This window comes from Ambystoma mexicanum, chromosome 6q (assembly GCF_040938575.1).
Source record: "Ambystoma mexicanum isolate Mex_15411 chromosome 6q, UKY_AmexF1_1, whole genome shotgun sequence".
NCBI lineage: Eukaryota > Metazoa > Chordata > Amphibia > Caudata > Ambystomatidae > Ambystoma > Ambystoma mexicanum.
The window spans coordinates 1,606,927,720-1,606,945,321 of record NC_090937.1 but is presented as its reverse complement, the minus strand read 5'-3'; the positions used below and the strand labels follow the sequence as shown (position 1 = coordinate 1,606,945,321).

The 17,602-nt window shown below is 44.0% G+C and overlaps 1 protein-coding gene across 1 annotated transcript in view; it reads right to left on the bottom strand.

Annotated features, from left to right (window-relative positions):
- LOC138516896 (C-type lectin domain family 4 member F-like) overlaps window positions 1–17,602 on the bottom strand; it is a 333,064-nt gene that overhangs the window by 53,136 nt on the left and 262,326 nt on the right. The window contains exon 6 of the mRNA XM_069632350.1: window positions 9,187–9,338. Coding sequence (XP_069488451.1) covers window positions 9,187–9,338 — 152 coding nt within the window. The remainder of the gene's footprint in view (window positions 1–9,186; window positions 9,339–17,602) is intronic.

Below are 17,602 nucleotides of genomic sequence, written 5' to 3'. Positions count from 1 at the left end.
TTTCTACTCACCTAACTCACTTAATATTGGGTGACTGAAGTGCTCCTTTTGGCCCCTCTAAGTTGAAAACATTTGTACGGGTTCTTAATACGTACATCTCAACATATTGCTGGTTGATGCTCAAGAACACTTTTCTTTGTAGACAATAATTAAATTAGCAAAGGTTAAAATAGATTTTTATGCTCTCCTGGCTTCAGCAAATTACGCATTATTGTGAAAGAAAAACGTAATAAAGCGCGCAATGAAACCCCTATTTTCTCGCACCTTTCCATTAAGCGGGACGTCATTTGGGGGTCGCCAGAGGTCGCAACTGCGACCTCTGAGGTCTCCCTTGCGACCTCTGTGGTCTCCCTTGCGACCTCTGTAAAAAAAAAAAAAAACATTACATTTTTTTTTTTTCTTCTTCTTCCGTTTTTTGTAATGCAAGGTCCTGGAGTGGCTGGCTCTCATGTTCAGGCCCTTTAAAAAAAAAAAAGAAAAATAAGAACAGGAGTGCCACAAGTCTAACACTTTCAGCACTGACCCTAAATAAGAAAGAATAGGAAACCAAATAATGTGTCTTTCTCGAATTCTGTACAATAATTGCTAGACTCATTAAAGGTTTATTTCAGGCACACTTCAGGGGGTGAGTCACTGATTTAGTCTGTTCTTAAACGCCTCAACTCAGCCTTTCCTCCTTCTGAGGTCGATAAATGAGTACCAAGACAAGTTGGGTGATATTGGGTGTATATTTTTTTCTATATAAAGCGCTTAAGCGTAAGTGCTATATAATAACACATCATTATCATTTGGTCATGGACGTCTGCTTGCATTCACAGTAATTTGGTAATATGGGCCTATACACACTGATCTTAACGCTACATATGGCGATCCATTCTTGCATGAAATGTACATCACGTTATAGTGATATCGTAACCATATTTTTCGTAGTGTGCAAAGCTGTGCTGTCACTTCCTGTTTTGGCAACGGGTGAAAGGTCATGTTCCATCGCTTCCCACGATATCACTTCGGGGTGGGGTCAAATGACATCACTTCCTGTGATGTCATCAGGGGGTCAGGGGTCGTGTGATGTCACTTCCGCTACCCCTGGCATTTTGGTGAAATGACGTCCCTGCCATTAAGGAGCCGTTTGAAAAGGCAGCAATCGCAAACATGTTGACAGGTTGCTGCTAAACGCTGACTTGACATGCAAACTTATTTTTGCAGCGGTCAGGCACATAAGATAGAAGGGGAGAGGCTGTCTCCAGCCAAAGTCAAAGCACCTAGAGAACAAATGACAGTAATTAAAGTGGCGGAAGAGCAAAAAATGTCAAATTTGTTCCGACCAGCGAATCAGACAAAGTTTCATTTATCGGTTGTACTTGACAATGGTATTTCGACTCAAGAATCGCCTTTATCAATTAGCACCAGCGAGAATGACTCCTTAATATGTGTCTTGACCTGCGCAGAAAGGCAGTGGGTGAACCATCTGTGCGAGAACTGTCTCCGACTGGTGTTAATGCAATTAACCTCTCGGGTAGTCCTGATCTTACCGGGATAACAGCGGGGTGGACAGTATTTTAGAAAGCACCATACTTGCCTCATCTGATTCATCGAACAGTAGGTTTTTGTAAGCACGTGAATCTTCGTTTTACCCTACGCTAAGCTCCATTGCAGTAACGGTTAATGTAATGTTTGGTTTATGTTCGACCATGGCCTGTGAGCAAAATGACATCAAGCATATTCTGGACAGGGTTCTGGGCATTATCCTGGCCAATAGTATTAATCCTGTTGCAAATGCGGCTGCAATTAACAATGATTTGCAATTGCTGGAAATGGCTGCAGCCTCCATTGGAGATACCAGTGTGGTTGACTCTCCCCTTACTAGGAAATTACATCACCAAAAATGCCCAGCTTCGTGCCCTCATCTCCTGGATTAGAGCAGGGGACGCAGAAGGCCAGGAGTACGAAAAACCGGCTACAGTAGCATAAGAGCACTCGGAACAAGATTGCCTCCAGTATTAACCAGACGGGTGTAAATATACTAGCAGGCGCACTGGATAAGAGGCTAAAATTTCCTGAAAAAGCCAATCCAGCCACGACCAAACTACCAGAGAGCAGGTTGCGGCGGCAGGTAGTGTCTCAGCAAGCCGCAATTGTTTTGTCTGATAGACGACATTCTTCTGCCCCCTTCCCCCGCCACTCTCGCAGTGGTTACCAGACCAGGCTCAAGGAGGACCTGACTTTGATCCGGGGGATCTGTCATCCATGAACCTACAGATGACGATCTCTCAGTTGCCCCAAGTAACTCAGCAGGGGCAGGGAGACTTGTGAAACCCACCTCCCATTGGCTCCCAGAACTGCATTAGTGCTGGTGTATAATGGGACAGGGCTGAGTGTGGCCCAAATAATGGCTCCGCCCCCCCCCCACAGGCCCAGGTTATGCAAAAATCCACTGAGTCCAAATTGGGAAATGCTGTCATTAACCAACAACAGAGGGGTTTGGATGTGCCCAACGCAAGAGCACACTTGATTTGTGGCACTCATGCCCTCATACATGCATCAGTCAATTTAACAATGGCATCGTGGGCCATTAGTTATTATAAAGATAAACAAATAATGCCCTTGCATAAAGGCAGCAGTCCTCTTTGGCACTCAACCTTGGGAATCGTTAAGTATGGATTGAGGAGTTGGCCCCAACTGATTAAAGCCCTTTCCTCAACCGCAAGCATCTTATGACCCTCTTAAGTGAAATTCAGGAACTGAGACTACTATCATCCCGGGACATTGAACTTGTCGAAATGCCAACGTTATACAGCGCTACGAATTGGTGTATTGTCTCGTTTGCTTCACTGGTGGTGGTAGATAGGGTTCTCCATGCAGCACCTGAGCTTCGCAGATTAGGGTTTGACATTCAGGTCTCAACAGAAGGGGCTCCAACTGTGGCTCAGTGTTTATTAGGGGGAAAAAGTGAAGAAAAATGGAGGGCTGAATCTAAAACAGCAGCAGGCGCTATATTCTCGCCCGGTACCACCAAGTCAATGATGAGCCACACCCATATGCAATCTAATCTACGGCAATCATTGAATGGCACTAGTCCCATTGATGTATGGTTACTAGACCTAATTGTTCCATCCTTTCTTGGAATACTCAGGGCGATACCTCTTTTTCTCTATATACTGCTGGAATTCAGGCATTAACCTCAGCAGAAATATTCCTGCTCCAAGAAACCGGCTCAAGACTGAAGTATGTATGGATGGATATACCATCTTTACAAAAGCTGCTCAAATCAACCCAAGAGGACATCCAATGAGAGGACTCTGCATTGAAGTACGAGCTAACATGGATGCTAAATTGGTTGATACAACCAAGAAATCAGCAAAACACATGGCAATAGTGATTGACAAGTTTCGAAATTCCAACACTTGTACCCTGATTGCTAATTTATATGACCCTCCGGACGGCCTCTTAATGCTGGCTCTTAGAAATGGCATTAAAGCTCTACTAGAAAGATGGCATGGATTGTACTCAGTTGGTGAAAACATTATAGCAAGGGACTTTAAAGCCCACTGCTTACTCCTTTGGGAGCTTAATTTTAGGAAAGCAAACTAATGCTTTCTGGGAAACGCTCAGTTGCGGCAAGCAAGTATGTTTTTTGTCTGATAAAACGAGGTGCAAGGTGGGTAGACATATTGTTGGTATATTGCCTGGAACACTTAATCTCCAAGGGGAAAGCTTAATTAATTGGTAATATCATGAGACAGGCGGGCCTAAGTGCCTCCAACCTGGATTGCATATTTGTCTCACATACTCTGCGTCACCTAGCCACAAATTACGAGATTGTATTTTCACCTTTAAGGGACCATGTTTCGCTAAAAGTAACACTGAATAGTCACTTGAAGGTAATAAGTATTCCAGCACTGAGTAGGTCAACTGTTATCACTCAGGGCAACTGTATTATTTGGACAGAGGCCAATATATGGAAGATTACTAAAATCATTGAGAATACAGGATGGTCTCTGCATGACCTACTTAGTAATTGTAGTGGAAGACTGCAGCTGTTATTGCAGATGGTATGGCCGTCATCCCATCGACCTAAGAGAGAATGGACTTAGGTCCAAAATGGACCTAAGTCTCATTTATTTGACATGTGCATACATGATAAGAAGCAGACTTTACGCTGCGATATAGCATGTATGGAAAGGACTAAGGGAAATAAAGTCTCCCAGTACTGACTGTCTTAAGGGCATGGCAGTTTCCCCATAAGAAGTGAGCGAAAAGCATAAGTTGTTGAACTCACTTTCTAAACAAAAAGCCGAAATTGCATCTGTTACCTCTGCATACAAAAACTCGTTGAGCCAGCACAAAAGGAGCTTGAGGTCAGCAAATTGCAAGTTGGTTTATAACTTGGTTAAAACTAACGACTCTCGCATATTTTGGTATTTACATAGAATTGGCCTCAAATAAAAAAATGGAATTACCCGGGGATTACAGAGCAGCAATGGAAGTGACATTTGAGCAAGCCATATTGGGACACAAAAGTTCATGATACAATTGGTACGATCCAAAAACAGGGAAGAGATAGGTTATTAGAATATATGAACAGCTCTAATATTGCTGACATTATTTCTTGCCTTAAACCCTTTCGTGCTCCAGGGCCTGAGAGACCCTTATTCTGGGTGGAGGTATTACATATAATGTTTACTGAGATCCTCCATGACAGAGTTTTCGTGGACACTCAGCGATATTCTATCCTTATCCCAGTCTTTAATAAGGTGTCACATTACGATTCCTGAAATTATCGTTTACTCGCCATGTTGGATTCCAGTAGCAACATGCTAAAACGCCTGGAGGATTGGGTCGAAACCTGCCACTCACTCAAGCCACAACAAATTGGCTTCTGGAAAGGCTCTTCAACTGTGCAAGCCGTCTGGGCACTACAGGTGCTCTCTGCCGATGTTTGTAACAGGACAGATGGTGCTCTTTGCCCCTGTTTCGTGGATTACTCAGCCGATTTTGATTCTGTTGTACGTGAACATCTTTGGAGTAAACTAGCAGCTTGGGGCATCGATTCGCAGTTATTATACTGTATTTGCCTTTTATATACGGAATGGCTGTTTTGGTGCGACTCCCTCCTCCCTCCAGATGGATTGATCTCGTCACCTATAGTATACAACATAGGACTTAAGTAGGGGTGTGTATTCGCACCCCTGCTGTTCAACCTATACGTGGCGGGTATGGGGTTAGCACTTGCCCAGTGCCGCAATTTCCTGCCATGCTTAGGAAGTATCCCAACTGCGTGGATTGGATAATGGACGATACAGTGATCTTAGATCGTACACCGTTGGGTTTACACTGTTCATTGGACGCCCTATCACAATATGCAAAGACAATGTGGAAATGAATCTCCAAAAGACAACAATTCTTCAACTACAGTGAAAGGGTAAAACGCCTGGGAAGCGTAATTGGTGGATGGATGGGACCAATCTAGAAAGAGTAAGCTTGCATCTAGAAATGGGCTGCCCATTATCTGGGACACCTTAGAAACAGTAAATGGGAGATTGGTATTGACAAAAGTGTTACGTAAATGGCATATCCCGAAGAACTGTATTGACAGAGTAGGGGGGAATCGGTGGAAGGCTATCTGGAGGTGTACCATAAGTCAGCTATACCTAGTATACTGTATGGTTTAGAAACTGCTCCTGGGGTAACCACTTCTTGGCTGAACAAAATTGAATGGAAACTTCTGAAGTCCATGCTGGGACTACCCAAAACCGTCTCGGTCAAGGCTCTAAAATTGGAGCTGGGGGTGCCTTTGCTTTCAATGTTAAGGAAGCTGAAACACGAAGCTCCTAATGAAGAGCCTTGCAGCAAAATGTAGTCCATCTCCAAACACCTTATTGGTGCTACTGGAAGCACTTATGTCCCAGAAGCCGAATAATTTGGCTAACTTGCAGCTGACAAGGGTTTTCACTGAACATATTGATCTCCCTTTTTGAGGAAATGACCTTCCCGGGCCCTCTTTGGTGGGGCTAAGTAAAAAGTCACTAAGATGGGAACGGGTGATGACCATTGAGGCTCTTTCCGGTCGGAAGCGTTATGCTGAGAACATTAGCCAGGGATTTGCCTGGAATGAGCCATGGAGATATCCTATGAAATATTGTACTTTATCACTGCAACGTTATATTCTCTATCTCCAATTGAATATTCTGCCTGCTCGGGAGATTACTGGGGCATGGATCCTGGAGCCACGGGAACTGCAGCCTTGCCACATTTGGAAGACTAATGTTGAGTTCTGTAGGCATATCCTTACAGAGTGTATTGAGTTGAAGGCTTACAATAGAGTTTGCGCGGCTCATGCGGGCCACAATTCAGAACAATTCTGGGCCATGATATTTTCCACTGAACCTCTGATTGTTATTGCTGCAGCCCACCATATCTGGGAAATTGCTAGTACAAGAATGAACTTGGCAGTTTCACCGATTGGTCTCCTAAACCCTTCACCTATCCGATTTCCTTTCTTTCCCTTGGGATAATTTAATTGCCAACTCAGGTTATTGCAGTTAGTAACTTCTGAGGGGTTTCAATTGAATTTAATTGCAAGAGTCTATGTAGGAAGTGTTATACTACTTTATTGTTCATGTTATTTTCATTATGTAATCCAAACACCATTTTAATCAAAACTTTATTTTAATTTGCATCTAAAAGGCTTTAATTAGCCAAAAGCATGAATTAAATAAAAAAAAAAATATTCCCAATTGTAGTCGAGGTAGTAGTTGATGGCACACCTGACTGTGCCTGGTAGCAATTTTCTAGTTTTAAAGGATATGACATTGGTTGTAATAGTTATGCAGTGTGATGAACCAGGAGTGAGGTACGAACACAGAGGACTCAAAGTAGTTGTTACAAACCTTTATTTAAAAAAAGGGGTTGTAAAATGCCTCACTGTCCCTTCTCTAGGAGGTATTTCCCTACCTCAACCAAAACTAAGGGTCTGTCCTGTCTCAAAATGTCCAAAGTAAAAACTTCTGTGTCCGAAATTCTATCTTAGCCCTCACATTCTAAAAGTAACTCTAAGGTGTTAAAGGTATTCCTCATGGCCATCAAAGTGCACAGAAGTTCAAGTAAAAAAGAAAGCAATGAATCCAAATAGAAAATGTGCACAGTTCCATGGAATGGCTTCCTTCCGCAGGTTTCTTGCCACCAAAACAAAAGTTCAAAAGAATAACTTAGTTCTTTATAGTCCAAGAGGCTAACTCCCCCCTCTCGTTGTTGTACTCTATTCCAGGGAAAACGACTCACCAACTCTTTTCCCACATTCAAAGCAATTTAAAATCCTAAGGGCATAAGTCTTCCTTGGGATGTCTCTTTTCAAGATAACACAACTTGAACAGCTGGTATACTCCCGTGCCAGGTTTTCTCACATACATCAAACTGCAAAACCCTAAGGGCATGAATGGTCCTTGAGATTTCAAAATGTCACAACTTGGGTTTGGGTCCCAGACTCGCAGAACACCTGGTATACTCCCCTGCCAGGTTCACTGATATATTTTTAATGCAACATCCTAAGGGCAGGTGCCTTTCTCGGGATGTCTCTTTCACAGTGTCTTATGAGTGTGAATGCCAGATTTGCAGTTCACCTGCTTTACTCTCCTGCCAGGACTTTCAAATACAGCTTCTTCAATGTGGGGTTGGTTCCCAGACTTGCACGTTTATCAGACCTCAGTCTTTTGCATATTCCTCCTATGTATTGGGTCCACAACCCTGTGTTTGTCAGTTTATAGCTGTCCTTCCCCTTTTGAAAGCCTTCCAATCTCTCCACCAACTCTGTTATCACTTTCCAGGATGCCCGACATTTGCTGTGAAGCACCTGGTGTCCCACCTCCACTCGCAAGGCTCACTGGTCTAGTGTGGTCGCTTTAGAGTGCTTCACACTACAGAGCTGCTGCTGTGATTCACAGACGGATTGGTGGCACATCCCTATCCATCTTCATCACTTGTCTGCTTCCCAGTGGCCTCTGACAGTCTTGCGCTATCTCCAGCCTTACGTTACCTAACCTCTGGTTCTCCGGCATACAGAGAAGACCGTTTCCTGCAGCAGGGGTCTAACTGGACCTTCTCTCCCCCTGATGGGGAGCCACCTGCTCCTGTCAGCTTCTCTCTCATTTCCCTCAGATAAGTGGTTTTTAGATGTCGCAGCATTGCGTGCTTCTTTCCAATGACTATAATGCGGCGTCAGCTTCCGTGCTCTTGTGATCCTCATAATTCCTTTCCTTTTCCTCATCCCAGTATTTTCAAAGGATTCATATATATTGCATTGAAAGTCAGTCCTTGTTATTCTATTTATTACAGGGTTTTGAAGGATATCATCAGCAGGTTTTGCAGGATACTGAAGGAGATTATCACAATATGCCATCAGGGCATGGGGAATGGAGGGGATATCCCTAAAAGAAAAATGTGAATACCATGTCTCATCTGATGATGCATGTTCCTCCCCTGAAGGTCGCCTCGACTCATGTGATTCTCCCTTGTACAGAAGCCCCCAGGATCAGGAGCATGTAGCGGCTTCCTTCCTTCCTCATGCCACATGATGAGAGACTACCTCTGGGAAAGGAGTGAGGACATCATCAGATTCATCAGAACAGCCTTAAGGAATCTGTTCATGCAGGTTATGCCACCTATCATGTTGTGTATGAATACATGTCACTCTGTGCAGGGTACACAATTTAGTGTAGAAAGATACATTGAAGCTATTTGTGTGGATCACACAATGTAGGATGGGGCCATTTACACTAGCAGTTTATTGATTGCATAATGTACATTTAGACAGATTCTCCAAAACCATGTACTTGTACATCTGTGCTTCTCCCTGCACTAAGCCAAATTAATGCAAGGGGCAAACATAAATGCTGCCTGCTAGTTAGTGTGGACACATTTTAAAATCTGGGCCCATGAGGGGTCAGATGATGCCTTCTGGGCTCCCTATTTCCAAGTGCTCAATGTTGGTATCTGTGGCCAGGGGAGCCTTTACTAAGTTGAGGCACACTAGACCGCAGTAGCACCAGGAATAATCCTGTGCAATGGCAACTAAATAAGTCCTCACTTGGTACAGAGTGTACAGTGTGCTGTATGTGGTTTTCACCCCCTATAACCATCTGCCATTTTGTCATTGGTTGCAAACATGAAAAAGCGCATTCAGGACCTTACCTGCTCTTCCTCTGTCGTAACTGAGGTAAGATGGGCACGTTGAGAGACACAGAACTTTTCAGCATCATCCCAGGATCTTTTATCAGTTGAAAAGAAATAGAGGTGATTGCCATTTATCTTCCAGCCTTCCTCGAGCTTAGAGAGTGCATCCTCTAGAAAAGAATATTGGTATCATGAAGTAACATGGCAGAGCAACATCACCCTAGTAACTGTACAACCAATATCAATGGGTGCAAGAGCTACAGTTCACACACCATCCCATTCACAACTATTCGGTAAAGATCCACCAAACATTACTCTAAACATGACAGATTCACAGGAAGAGAAAAATGAAGCTGGGTGCAGAGAGCGGAACAGAAGTGTGTTTGAGAGCATATTGAAGAGCAAAATATGTATTATTATTATTATTATTCATTTGAGGTGTTTGTAAAGTAGGTGTGACACTTCCCATCTTGTTCAAAGCACTCAGACAGAGTGGGCCATCGGACTATGCCACTTCTATGCTGTGCAAGATATGCCACATGTTTTTTCCATGCAGTTTTCAGACCTTTGGCTTTGCTCGAAAACTGGTACGGACAGTGAACAGGTCCATTTTCAGTCACTGCAAAATCTCAGGAGGTCTTCTCCGGTGAAGCGGGCTGGAGTTCCAGACCAAGTCCATGGATTATGGACCCCTTAGAACTGTTTCTATGGAGGACATCAAAGCAGGTCAAGGATTCCAAACTTGATCCCAACTAGAATGGAATGTAGGTATTGTCGAAGGAGCAAGACCAGTTGGAAGGAGTTATGATACGTTCAGAAAAGAGGTTGAGGTTCAAATCTCACATTAATATAAAGTGGCAGGAAAACAGTGGACAAGTTCATAGCAAACAAATGACACGGAACATTTTCTAAAACAAAATGCATAGGATATTTAATCACGCCTACCACTCTTTGTTTTTAAATATTTTGTATTAGGAACAGTAAGCATATGAGGCTCGCACAATAAGTACAACAGCATATAAAGGTAAAACCAAGTTCATGTACGTGATATAACATGTAATTCGTCCACAGCAAATTTAAAGAATATAGGAACCTCATGTGATGTAATATATATACGATGTCCTAATGCATTGGAATGAGCTCATAGTAGTATAAAGCAAGTATCATAAGCATAAAAGATGAAAAGAGACACACAGGACTAACATGAAAAAAAGGAAGCGATGGGACAGAAAGGTATTTACTAACAGCACATTATGATCTTTTCCATTAACTAGGCGTTGCGTTTACCAAAAATTCTAAAACAGCGTATAGTGTAAGAATGGGGACATAGCATTGCATATTTTCATTCTATGGATATTACACACAGAATTCCACCATATTTGTTATTTAAAATGTATACACTTGAGTTCTTTCCAGTTGGAGGGGATTGTCTGGATTGCTAAAGCAAACGGGTAACATTTATTGTTATCAATAGCAGACTGAATAACTTCACTACCAACGTATTGAGCTGTAAAGGAGAAATTGTGTTGTATATGAAAAATATGTGAAAGTTTGCCAAACCTTTTCCCAGAATGCTTTGACATGGATACAATCGTAGACAATGAGCCTCATTATGGGTCCGGGGGTAGCCGTGCTGGTGTACCGGCAGGTTGCCGCCGGACCCGTAATGAATGACCAGTACCTGACTTGCCGGTAACACCAGGGATTACAACGCCGGCGGTCTGCAAAGTCAGCAGCCAGTCAATTCTAATTCCCCATTCCCATAGAGGTCCATAGGACTCTATGGGCCTCATTACGACCCAGGCGGTAAGTTACCGCCTGGGCCGTGACTTTACCACCATGGCGTAAACTACGTTTACGCCATGGTGGTTGGCGGACTTACCGCCCCATTCCGACCTTGGCGGGGCGGTAAGTCCCCAATCCCCATTTACCCTTCCCCATTCCCATTTTTGCCGCATAGGGCATAATGGGAGTGGGGAAGGCGTTAATTACGCCACCGTAAATTACGGTGGCGTAATTAACTCCATGGTCCCTTAGCGCCATGGATTTTAACACCTGCTAAAAGCAGGTGGTAAAAGCGCCATGGCGCTAAGGGACCTCGTAATTGGCGGTAAGGGGTCGGCGCAGCTAACGCTGGCGTTAACCCCTTACCGCCAGGGTCGTAATGAGGCCCTATGACTCTAGAGGTCGATAGGACTCTATGGGAATGGGGAACACGGAAGAACTGGCACTGTTATTAACTGTGCCGGTGCATCCGTGACAGCTTGCCTACCATGGCCGCTGTGTCCGGCACGGTCAGCCCTGTTGGGCACAGCGGCACTGGCAGGCAAACCCATAGTGTGCCGGTCTACAAACAACGGTGCCGGTAAGCTTACCGGCACAGTTGTTTCCAGACCGGCACACTTGTAATGAGGCCCAATATGTCTAAAGGAACCTTGAGTACAAAGACAACTCGAACAGCTATCATTCTGAGAGACTCCACCCCTGAAAAGAATTAGTGGAGTAATAAAGACCCTAAGTGGAAAAAATACAGTGTTTGGAAGAAACTTGCTGAGATAATGGCTTTAGATGTATTCCTCCACACAGAAGGCCATAATAGTTGGGAGTCAGTTAGGGAACAATCTTGTCTCCAGGCCGCTTGACATTTTAACATAGTTCCCTCTGTTGACATGCATATACAAGTTTTATATAACATGGAAGCTGTAGCATTGGGGCTTGAGAGATGTTATAATCTTTGAGCTTGATAGACATCAGCATTACAGAGTAATAAATAATAATTTACCATAACAGCATCTATGAAACTAAAATATTGCTGCAAAAGTGACATTGAAGCATGAAATCTGATTTTGTTCTCATCAAAGATAAGAGGAGTACCCAGAACAAACTGACCACCATATCTAATACTAAGAGAGAGCCATGGTGTCCAACATATAATTCTCTTGTTGACTTTCATGAGGTGATTCATCCATATGTATTGTGATATAAACAGGGATCGTTTAGTAATCAACCGGAATAGATATGATCGAAGATACATAATAGAAACATTAATACTAGTGCTAGTAAAGCATCTATTGTTGCCTTTAATGTAAGGACAGTCCATAAGAGTATGGCGGAGGCCATTGCTCGCTCTATAAGAAGACAGTTGGGCACATTGGTGTAATAAAGCAATGTCCATACTTGGGTTAGGTTGCTTATAAGTAAGTTTACTTCCAGTTCTTCAGTTACATGTCACAGGACATAAAAGCATAAGATAGATACTAAGATAGATCGATAGATCACCGGCACCCATCACCCAGGGAGGGACCAACTGACCCATAAACAGAACACTCAGCACAGCCTTCTCTCACTCATACATCAACATTCCACTTGGTACTGTGATGTCATGCAAGTACCAAGTGGCTAGCTCAGCTGGCTCAGGCAGTGCCTGAAGAGTGTGACATAACACATCTCCCTCCTTACCGAAACATCTACACAAACAATAAGCACTTTACATATAGGCAAGTCACATCACCATCCACCATAAAGCTTCACAAGAAATCCCACAGCTATGCAATTCCAAACTTCACCTACATATCCAGGTCACCTTCAATACAAACACAAATCACCTTCTGTCTATCCTTGCCACGGATAAACTCTAGACTCTCACCCTAGACACATGCCAGCCTATACACCAGGCTAAAGCTACCCTACAAACCAAACACTCGCTAACATAACATATATCCTTCCGCCCGCCCCTGCCACAGGCGAGCCTCCAGGCTGCCACCCTGAAGCATGGCTTGTGATCCTGGCGCAATACTAGACATCCAGGAAAACAACAGAATCACCATACCTATTAAGAGAATTCATAAAACCGCTAACCACTGCTGAAATATCACCACTATGCCTACATCACAAATATACAAACAAATACAACAAAAGGACTGGGCCAGAAGAGCCCAACTCAACCACACCAAGATAAACAGATCCTACAACAACTCGAAGATACTGGCCAGGCATCTCCAAGACCACCAACAAAACAGTGGGTTGGACTAAACGCTCAACTCAATGGCAGCACTGACGAGTCCCATAATCCTGACCTTGGGGTACCTTGGCCTGGATTTACACATAACAGAAAAAGAAAACAACTACAAGGCAACTCTTCATCTTGGACAACATATTTCCGTTTAGCCAATGTTACCACCAAAGGGCGTCCCCAACCAGTACAACAGCTAATTCTAAGATAACCACTACCACATCTTCATCCAACAAAACCACCTGTCCATTTCAGATAAGAGTTGACTTCTTCTAACAGTGCACTACTACCATTCCTAAAATCTTCCTAAAATCACCCGACCACAACTCCCACTCACCTTAGTGAACTTCGCCACTTACTCACTCCTGCACCTGAAAGGGCGCTACCCCCAGGATTTACCTCACACGTCCCCATAACCAAAAGAGGACTTTACTCACCATGCTTAAGTAAACAAGTGTGCTACCTCTGTATACAATGTACCAAAATCCACAACTACTATGGATCCTACCTCCCAGCAACACTTAGTCATCTTAAAACAAGTGTCCCTTGCCAACCAATTGACACCTAAATGAGGGCTACCTGAATACCGTCAATTTAAATAAAAGCGCTTCCTCCATCTCATGGGGCGCTACCTAATACATATATTTAAGCAAAAGCGCTACCCCATCTCAACAGAGATGGACGGTAATCCTAACTGTCCTAACTCCTAACCTACCAAACAGATTAATGACCCAAAGTCATCTGAACATGAACTAAGCTCACATCATTCATAACCAGATACATATTCATCAGGTTTACTTATTCACAGTCAACCTTATGTACAATGTATGAACCACAAATGACATTTCTTTAGGCTTGGTGATTTAACATAAACATTTCTTACATAGTTCTTTTGCTCGTCCATGTCCTGCATTAATTCTAAATGTCTAAAAGTCCAAAAGTCTATAAAACTCTTTGAACCTAAAATTCCTCAATAAGTTACACTAGCTCATTCACACACAAAGAGCTCCACACGGTATCACATTGCATTTAATTATGCACCTTTCAGTAAACTGTGTAAAAAGTCCATAAACCTGCAAATATTAAAGAAATGGTTAAATTCTAACTGCAGTGACTTAACCCATTCCATACACAGTCTCACCAGACCAGCATTTCTCATACAAAGGTTTTCACCAAAGCTCACACTAATACTCAGTACAACAACAACCAACATTGCATTAATTAAGTTCTTAACTTAACTCGCCCAAAAACCAGTGTTTCACATACAGCGGTTTCCACTAAAGCTCACGATAATGCTCACAGTTGTAACACCAATGAAGCATTAACCAGCAATGCATTAGTTAAGTTCTTGTCCTAAATGCAAAACGAAATGCATTTAGGACTACGCCAGTGAAGTAACTGGTCATCAACGCGCCCCTGCGGTCGACGCAGGATGGAGAGCTCATCCTTCCAAACCATCAGGTGAGACTAAGGAGGAGACATCAAGAGTGATCTGTGGGAAGACAACGGGAGTGGGGAAGGTGGGTTGACACTCAATTCCATGGGTGGTTAATTCCTCTTCTCCTTTGCAGAAGAATATTCCTGCGAGCCAGACAAACTATGCTGAGCGGGCCAGTCCAGTCAGTCATCTCGGCGCTACACGTCACGCTGGTGGACCGGCCCAGTTCCGGTCGACGCCCCTGTGGGAACCAGGTGAGCGTAACAGAACGCGAAGCCTACCCACAAATACCCACCTGGGCGTCATGGAGACCTCGGAAACTGATCAGTTGGCCCAATTATTAGGAGAATTAAGGGCCGAAGTGCATTCCGCCCGCCAAGATACCAATGCCCTCAGGAGGGAACTGATAGTGTCAAAAGAACGAACTGATGAGTTGGCCAGACAACTATTACAGAGCCAGGCTGGACAAACACCTCTACCAGGACTTGGGGCAAGTCCAGCTCCTGTTCCATCGAGTAACCCGGTGCAGATAAATTTACCTGGAGCCGTTCCTTTGGCTCCGCCTGAACGCTTTGCCGGAGACCCAAAAGGGTTTGCAACATTCATGAATCAATCCCTACGTCAAGGTAACCAGGACCCTTAACCCAGAAGGAAAGAGATAGAAGACGGCAACTGCAATTATGTTTATATTGCGGAACTACTGGTCATTTTCTTCGGAACTGCCCTGCAAAACCAAGCAAGAAAGTTATAGGAGCAGCAGACGAAGACCATGTGAAATCTGACTCGGGAAACGACCGCGCCCGGCAAGCGTAGAGGTCCGCTTGCCGAGCTTAAAGAAGGACACTCTGACCTCGCCTTTCACCATACCCATGGTCCTTGTAGATCCAGAGCAGCCATCACGCATGCACGCGGTAAAGGCGTACGTAGACAGTGGAGCCATAGGAAATTACTTGGACTGGGAATTGGCTACCAGGATGAATCTATCTCTCACCCGCAAGACCACGGCCGATGTTGTCACCACTGTAGATGGAACGGAAATTGCCTCTGGACCCGTAACTCATTCCACTGCAGAGATGACATTGCTGAGTCAAGATGGGCATCGAGAGGCTATGGTGTTTGACTTAATCAAGGCCCCACAGTTTCAGCTGATACTGGGGATACCTTGGTTGGAAAAACATAATCCCTGTATTGATTGGCGGCGAGAGAAGAGACTAAACTTCCCAGAATGTGCTCACACCTGCTACCCAAGGAAAACTCAAAACTCAGTCCTGGCCCCAGTAATTCCGGTAGCCATACAATTACCTGTTGAATACCAAGACTTTCAGGATGTCTTCCAAAAGGAACAGGCAAACACCTTACAACCTCACAGATCGTATGATTGTCAAATAGATCTTGTACCTGGAGCACAACCACCTTGCAGCAGAATCTATGCCCTTACGGAACCCGAAAATCTCCATTTGCGCCAGTACCTAGACCAGTACCTTGCTAATGGCTTCATTCGCCCGTCCAAGTCCCCTGCATCTTCAGCTTTGTTCTTCGTACCGAAAAAGGAAGGCAACCTTAGAACATGTTTAGACTACCGCGCACTGAATCAGATAACCATCAAGAATCGATACCCACTGCCTTTGATCCCAGAACTATTAGAACAGGTGAAGGACGCTTCTATATAAACGAAACTAGACCTTCGGGGGGCATATCATCTGGTACGTGTCAAAGAGGGTGACGAATGGAAGACTGCTTTTCGCACCAAGTACGGACTATTTGAGTACCAGGTGATGCCCTTCGGACTATGCAATGCACCAGCAGCCTTCCAGTTCTTCATGAACGATGTCCTCCAAGAGCTTATCGACGTTTGTGTGGTCGTTTACATCGACAACATCTTAGTATACTCTTTATCAGAATCTGAGCATGTAAAACACGTCCGAGCAGTCCTAGAGAAGTTACGCCAGCATAAATTATATGCTAAACTGGAAAAGTGCATCTGCCACACTACGGAAGTTGAATTCCTTGGATTTATTCTGACCCCAAGAGGAATCCGGATGGATACACGAAAAGTGGATGTCATTCTTAAATGGCCTTTGCCAAGTTCAATCAAAGGAGTTCAAAGCATGCTTGGCTTTGCCAATTTCTACCGCAGGTTTATCCCAGACTTCTCGCACATTGTACATCCCATTACGACGCTATTGCGAAAAAACAAACGCTTTGTGTGGACAGAGGAAGTCGAGAACGCCTTCCAAGAGTTAAAAGCTAAATTCACATCTGCTCCCATATTAAGACACCCGCGCCCCGAGCTTCCCTACATAGTGGAAACAGATGCATCCAATTCAGCCATGGGAGCAGTCCTTTCCCAAAAGGATCCCGAAACTAACCAGCTTCACCCAGTGGCGTTTTGGTCAAGAAAATTTTCAGCCCCCAAATTAAACTATGCCAGAACCGACAAGGAGCTGCTGACCATCAAGTCCGCCTTCAAGGCTTGGCGGCACTATCTACTGGGTGCCAGACATACCATCACGGTCATCACTGATCACCGCAACTTACAATACCTAAAGACAGCCAAAGCCCAATCTTCGCGCCAACTCCATTGGGCATTGTTCTTCGCCGAGTTTGATTTTGTAATAACCTATCGACCAGGTTGTAAGAATGGTAAAGCAGACGCCTTGTCCCGGATTGGAATGGGAGAAGCAGAAATAACTTTAGAACCCGTACCCATAATTCCGGAACAGAGAATCCTTGGCCTGACATCCATACAGACACTGGAGGACATTCAAAACAAGATCCACCAACTCTTTGATTCCGTTGCCCTACAGGACTGGGCAAAGAAAGGTCAAGAGTACTCATCGAAGATTTACCTTATTACCAAGGCCGGCTATTTTTACTGCAAAAAGAACTACAGGAACTTGTCATTTCCCATTACCATGACACCTTAATAGAAGGGCATCCGGGTATTGCAAAAACCGAAGCTAAAATTAGGAAGCAATTTTGGT